Genomic DNA, 6620 nt, shown 5'->3' on the forward strand with positions numbered 1-6620 from the left:
CCAAAACACGGGAAAACATAGAGAAAGGAAAATCAAAAACCTTTTAATGAACCTACAGGGCTTAGTCAGATTCACAGGCATACAAACCAGAAATAATTCTCTGAATCAGTCGTGATCTGCATATAAAAAGATACGAGCTAGAGGAGTCCAGCAGGACTGAGTCCAGGAGGGGCTTCAGTTGGAGGGAGGCGGAGGGGGGATAGTGCCTGGTCCCTCGGTGGGGAGAGGTGGCCTCATCATGGGTGGCAAAGGAGCCGGGGGGGGCACACCAGGCGCTGGTGGCAGCTGAGGTGGCACCGGGGGTGGCGGCACTGGTCCAGAGGGAGGCATGGGAGGCAGGGTCATGCCTCCTGGAGGAGGTGGCGGCATGGAGTCTGGCAGAGGTGGCCTGGGGGGCAAGCCGTTCATCAGTGGAGGCGGAGGCGGCCGCTTCACTGTTGGGGGCCCTGGAGGGAGGTTTGGGGGAGCTGGTGGCTTCTCCATCTTGAAGTGGAATTGAAGGAAGAACTGGGGAGGGGAGAAAAGCAAAGAGAAGGGAACAATTAATCCTCAGGACCACTCTGTGCCACCACAGGACAGCTGCGCTCTGCCTCCCACAACACAGCTCGGATCTCCCCCGGCCCCTTACGTTCACCGGTGCTGCCTGCCTTCCCACCCCGCAGCACTCACAACTCAGACCAGTCCTGCCCAGGATTTTAACTCCTCCAGAACCTCTTTAAGCACCAAGCTAACTGCGATGGGGTCAGTACCCCCACTGCATTCGTCCCCTGCTCTCACACACGCTACCCAGTGAGTTCCACGCCGCCGGCTCACCACAGACAGCTGCATGCAGGAAACACGCAGCGAGGAGCCACAGAGAGAGCACGGTGTCACACACTTATGCGCCGTTCTGCTGCTGCTGACAGCGACCCGGCATGCTGTCCTCCCACCTAAATCCTCACAAAGACCACACACAGGAAGATCTTTCTGTCAGGAGGAGCCCCTGCACATTTGCACTGAAGGGATGAGGATTTTAGCATCAAAGGCAGCATGGATGTCACTGACATGTGCTGATCTTCCCGCACTGCCTTTCCCCGCAAGCTGCTCTGCCCTCATGCTCCCTCTTTCACCCTTCAGGAAGGTATCACAGTGCTCCAGCTACCTGCTTGGTTTCCCTGTTCCAGTGGGTCCAAAACTTTCCTTCTGCTTTGTCGATTTCTCTGCTTGGCACCTGCAACATCAGAGGATAAGGAGCTATTATTAGCACCCCCAGATTAGCTCAATGGCCCTTTTAAGCACCACAGCCCGCAAGATAAGCACAGTTATTCCAGGCCTTTGTGAGATGCGCTCGTCTCGGATGTTATTAGATAGAGATGGGGGCAGGAAAGAATTAAGTTACTTCCCTATCGGTCAAGGACAAGTGTGCTGGCAAAAACCCCTCTCTTAACATCTGCACAAAGGCTGAGGAGCAAAGCCCAGAAGGTTCCTTTCTGTGCCAGACAGCGAGAATTCAGCGGCTCCCCAGAGCTCAGCACACAGCCTAGTTTTCATGCCAGAGTCTCCACTGATTCTCAGCAGGGTTTAATGACTTCTAGTCATGTCTTCTCGACCCCCCTTTTCCACTCCATTAACCCCCTAGAGGCTAGAATTCAAGTCTCTAATAACGTTCAATGGGAATTAAGTGTCTTGGAAAACAAGGGATCTTGCCCAAATCCCAAACCTTACCTTGAAAGCTATGGTTTCGTAGGGCTCTGCTGCCATCAAAAGGTACTGCCAGCGTCTGTCGGGGGGCTCAATCCGTTGCTCGTAGGCTGACATAAACCGGTGACGAGGCATGATACTTTCTGCGATCTCCGGATAATCAATCTGTTGGGGTGTGATTACAACATTGAGGAGAACATCCCCTTCTTGTTCCCCCTTTGTACAAAACAACCCCCTTGACTACGAAGCGTATTGAGAGAGCAGCTCCGAACAGAAAACTCAGGGCCACCAAAGCAAACGGCTTGACAACTACGGTCATGGATTTGCTTGACACCTTCAGCAGCAGAGGACTAGGAAGGTAAAGCCTTTTTTAAATTAGTTCTTTCTTTCATGGATCCTGCAAAGAGCTGCTCATTTAGCAGCACTTTCACTGGGATAACCCAGACACCAAGAATTTTCACAGTACCCTTACCTGGAAGAGAAGGCTCTGCTGGCCTGTTTCTGGATCTCTCTGTTTGGTCACTGTGAAGAAAATAAAGCTCAGTACATCACATAGCAGCGTTAGAGCAACATTATTTCTGCCCTAGGAAACACACAATGCTTCCAGCAATGCCACATTACAAGATTTTTCTCCCATCTATCAAACAAAATGCCACATTGTCTGTAACCAGAGCTACTACTGTGTTCAGTTTTGGGCCCCTCACTTCCAGAAGGACGTTTTGGTGCTGGAGCATGTGCAGAGATGGGCAGCGGGGCTGGGGAAGGGGCTGGGGCACCAGTCTGATGGGGAGTGGCTGAGGGCACTGGGGGTGCTCAGCCTGGAGAAAAGAAGACTCAGGGGAGACCTTCTCACTCTCTGCAGCTCCCTGAAAGGAGGCTGTGGGCAAGTGGGGGCCAGCCTCTTCTCCCCAGGTAACAAGTGACAGGCCATGAGGAAATGGCCTCATGTTGCAGCAGGGGAGGTTTAGGTTTGATATTAGGAATAATTCCTTCACTGAAAAGGTTATCAAGCATCAGAACACACTGCTCAGGGAGGTGGCTGAGTCACCATCCTCAGAGGTATTTAAAAGACATGTAGATGTGGTGCTCAGGGACATGGTTTCAAGGTGGGCTTGGCAGTGTTGGCTTTACCATTGGACTTGATGATCTTAAAGGTCTTTTCCAACCTAAACGACTCTACAATTCTAAAGATCCCTATGGAAATTCAGCTGCTGCGGGGCAAAGACACCGTGCACTAGAGAGACCACAGCTGTGAGATAAAGAAGGCAAGTTTTGTACTGAAGGCCGTAACAAAACAACAGGGGGTTCAGAGAAAAAACTTGAGCTATACACATGATGAGTGATTTATGAGCATTAGTGAAAGATGGTACGGCACAATAAAAGGAGAAGAGAGACTGAAACAGCAGCATCTCCTGCGTGACTTCTAATAAGAGCTGAAAGACTGAGACATACCAATCTATTATTAAAATGGTTCTCATTCGACTGTCAGCAATAAAGAGATGTTTCATGGGTAATTTAAACAATAAAGGACATCAGGAGATAAGCCCGTATCTTATTCATGGACAGATCTGCTAAAAAGACTAATTAATAATTCACATCCACAGCACTGCACTTCAGGCAAGCTCCAGCAGGCGTTAGGTATCTCCTGTGGCAGACAGCCCCAACGTACCTTTGTAACCCGGTCGTCCAATTTTCACAAACTTCTTCACTTCCACTTTGACTTTTTCTGGTGCGGGCTGGGCAGGGGCTTCCTTAGCTTCCTTGGCAGCTCGACGGGCCCTGCAGATTCATTTGAAATGTACCAAATTGGAAAGGTTCGGTTAGCTGCGTTTGTTTCTAAAGAATACACCAGCAGCGGTTTGAATCCCTTACCACAGACTATTCAGGGCCTCACAGAAAGCAGGCCAGGAAAACCTGCTGTTTGTCTTCCACAAGCACCACTACAGGACGGTTCTACCCATGCCTTCCCCCCCACTACAGGCTGTCATCTCAATTATCTTATCCGCCCCCAAGCTGACCTTAATGCCTGTCTCCACAAATGGATTTGAAAAGATTTCTTGAAATAAAAAAGAAAAAACCCACAAACCAGTCACCTAAACCAACACAAACTGGATTTCTTCACATAAAACTTACAGACTTCTTCCCACCTGTATTCACAAAACCAGATCCTTCTCACTAGACAATCTGCTTTTAAGATTCTTTCTCCCCTTTCCTTCAGAAATCCCACAACTGGCTTTGAACTTGAGCTCCAACTGGAGCTTGCCAGCACCATTTTTTGGAGCAGACCTAGGCTGTACCCACTGGCTAGTGCCAGGCTGTTTACCAGGCAACATACACAGTGCAAGAACATTCTAGCACAGTGTACTGCTCTGTAATGGAGTTCAAGATCTACAGATGAACACAACCGTAATTGTCAAGTGCTGTAATGTCAAGTAATGGAGAACGAAGCTGGAGTGGAGAACGACTTACAAATTGGTCTGATGCTTCTTCCCCTGGGTATGTGCTAAGTAACTTCCCTGAAATAAAAAGCAAGGCAGAAGAAAGTTAAGTGGAGACAGGACTGTTCCTGCACTGAAAGATTCTTGTCACAGAAGAGAGACTATATCACCCACTGACAAAGGTATTTTAATCCTGAGCAGAGAGGAATCTTACTCAAAATTTGCAGGTTGCTTTCAACTGCTGAACTGTCATAAACTGACAGGTGTAACGCAGACAAGTCACCACCCACTCACCATCCCCTCGGCACTCGGGCATCAGGCACTTCCCAGGTTCCTGCACTTGAAGCTACTATTACTCTAAAATCACTGCCACCGAGCTCGACAGACAGCGGTCCAACTCACCTCGTTGTTGTGCAGTGTGAGGCAAAGCTTGCATTCATAAGAGCCCAAGTGATTTTTCATAAAATAAGGGTCCTACAAAGAGAAATATTTTAAAGAGTTACCAAAAAAAAATACATGGCAAACCAGCAGAATAATCAAAATACTGCCAAATTCTTCCTGCAGCGGCAGGACGGAACTCATTGATTTAAATGAACAGTACAACACTGCTTTAGGACTATGAAAACAGAAAGAAACAACAGGAGCTTTGTTAACTGGTGACAGCATACCCGACCGCAGCGTAGGGACAGCAAGATACCCGCCATGCTCCAGAAGACCAAAAAATAACATAGTAACAGCTACTTGAACACCCAAGGGCTGGCACCTCCCCAGTAAGCCCCGCCAGAAATGTCTCTCATTGAACTCCCACACTACCAGCAACAGAAGCATTTCATCCCAAGCCACAGCTCTCCGCTAGATCTCCCACCCTCCAAGCCGTTTCACCCAGGCAAAGCTCTAAACCCACCCTCACAGCAGCCTGCAGGTCGGGAGCCCCGTGTCTTTTCTTCCTGCGGCACGCAGAGGCCGAGGCTCACCTTGTTGATGTCGATGGTTTCCAAAGCCAGCTGCCGGAGCCGCTCCCTGCGGTCTCGGTTACTTTCCGAGGCAGAGGCTACGCCTCCGCTTCCAGTTTTACCTCCAGGACGATGTTGAAAATCCATGATGGGGCCTTCTGTGGTTCAGCTGCTCACGGAGAAAGGCAGAGCCTGGAAAAATGAGGAAAAGCAACATCAGTGATGACTAACGCTTTTCCTAACCTGGAGCTCCCAGCGCTGAGAGCCACCAGCAAGGACAGGAGACGAGCACAGCAAACACCACGCAGCACCATCTCAAATGGTGCAAGTCTCGTACGCCCTGACGTGGTAAGTCGAGTAGAAGTAAAAGGATCCAAAATAAGCCCCCAGAGACCTTTCCATCTCCTCAGGCGCTGCTTCTAGGCAGAGCTCCGTTCCTCTGCCAGCTCAGCTGGGCCCCAGTGAGGCTCAGCAGCCCCACAGCGACTCCCCCCCAACCCCTCTCAAACAGGAGCCTCCAGCCCTCCACCTCCACCCCAGAACTTGCTGTGGGCCAAAGCCCCCCTCCATCACCACGGCTTGGTGCTGCCCTCCCACCCAATGCCCCCCCCCCAGGCCCTAGAGCCACCCCCATGCAGCCTCAGACCCTTTGCAAGGGTCAGAGGCTCCCCAGCCCCCCCCTCACAAATGGGATACACAAATGGATACAAATCCCCCATCAAGGATCAAGAAAGGCCAGAGACCCCCAGCCCCTCAGCAGGAGCAACAGCCACATTCGAACGCCCCCAGCAAGGGCCAAAGCCCCCACCAAACACCCTCAGACCCCCAGCAAGGGCCAGCCCTCTCAAACACCCCCCAGCAAGGGCCAAAGCCCCCACCAAACACCCTCAGACCCCAAGCAAGGGCCAGCCCTCTCAAACACCCCCCAGCAAGGGCCAAAGCCCCCACCCCAACCACCCCCAGCCCCTCAGCAAGGACCAAAGCCCTCACCCCAACACCCCCTGCAAGGGCCAGCCCTCAAACACCCCCCAGCAAGGGCCAAAGCCCGCCCCCCCAAACACCCCCCGATCCCCAGCAAGAGCCAAAGCCCCTCTCAAACGCCCCCCAGCAAGGGCCAAAGCCACCCCCAAAATAAAACCCAGCCCCTCAGCAAAGGCCAAAGCCCCTCCCCAAACACTCAACACCTCAGCAGGGGTCAACACCCCCAAACCATTCCCAGCCCCTCAGCAAGGATCAGGCCCCCAAACACCCCGCCAGCCTCCCAGTAGGGGCCGAAGCCTCCCCCCCGCCGCCCCAAGCCCTTATCAAGGGCCAAAGCCCCCCCAAACGCTCCCCAAGCGCCCCTCAGCGAGGCTCGCCGCCCCCTCACCCCTCGGGAGCAGCCAAACGCCCCCCCATCCCCCGACAAGGCCCTCGGGGCCCCCTCCCCCCCCGAGCCGTACCTCCGCGCACCTCCCCGCTCCCCGCTCCCGCGCCGCGCGTGCGCGCTGCCCCCTCCGGCGCGCTGCTTCCGGGGCGCGCGGCAGCCACTTCCGGGTCGGGCGGGAGC

The 6620-nt window shown here is 52.7% G+C and overlaps 1 protein-coding gene across 1 annotated transcript; it reads right to left on the minus strand.

Moving 5' to 3' along the window:
- Positions 1-22: 22 nt before the first annotated feature.
- SF3A2 (splicing factor 3a subunit 2) lies at positions 23-6565 on the minus strand. Its single transcript, XM_040589365.1, has 9 exons — positions 6514-6565; positions 5093-5263; positions 4521-4592; positions 4150-4196; positions 3350-3459; positions 2153-2202; positions 1705-1845; positions 1142-1210; positions 23-507 (listed from the first exon to the last, which is right to left on the minus strand). Exons 2-9 carry the CDS (start codon positions 5216-5218, stop codon positions 175-177), a joined length of 948 nt encoding a protein of 315 aa, XP_040445299.1. The 5' UTR covers positions 5219-5263; positions 6514-6565; the 3' UTR covers positions 23-174.
- Between the last annotated feature and the right edge of the window lie 55 nt (positions 6566-6620).

This window comes from Falco naumanni, chromosome 4 (assembly GCF_017639655.2).
Source record: "Falco naumanni isolate bFalNau1 chromosome 4, bFalNau1.pat, whole genome shotgun sequence".
Taxonomy (NCBI): Eukaryota; Metazoa; Chordata; class Aves; order Falconiformes; family Falconidae; genus Falco; species Falco naumanni.

What these genes read in the sequence shown, in the direction of transcription:
- SF3A2 (XM_040589365.1), bottom strand. Translation starts at nt 5,218, where the DNA reads ATGGATTTTCAACATCGTCCTGGAGGTAAAACTGGAAGCGGAGGCGTA. An exon ending in TGGACGACCGGGTTACAAAG is followed by an intron (nt 2,203 to 3,349) that starts GTACGTTGGGGC and finishes TTTTCTTCACAG; the next exon opens with TGACCAAACAGAGAGATCCA. An exon ending in ACGAAACCATAGCTTTCAAG is followed by an intron (nt 1,211 to 1,704) that starts GTAAGGTTTGGG and finishes CTGATGTTGCAG; the next exon opens with GTGCCAAGCAGAGAAATCGA.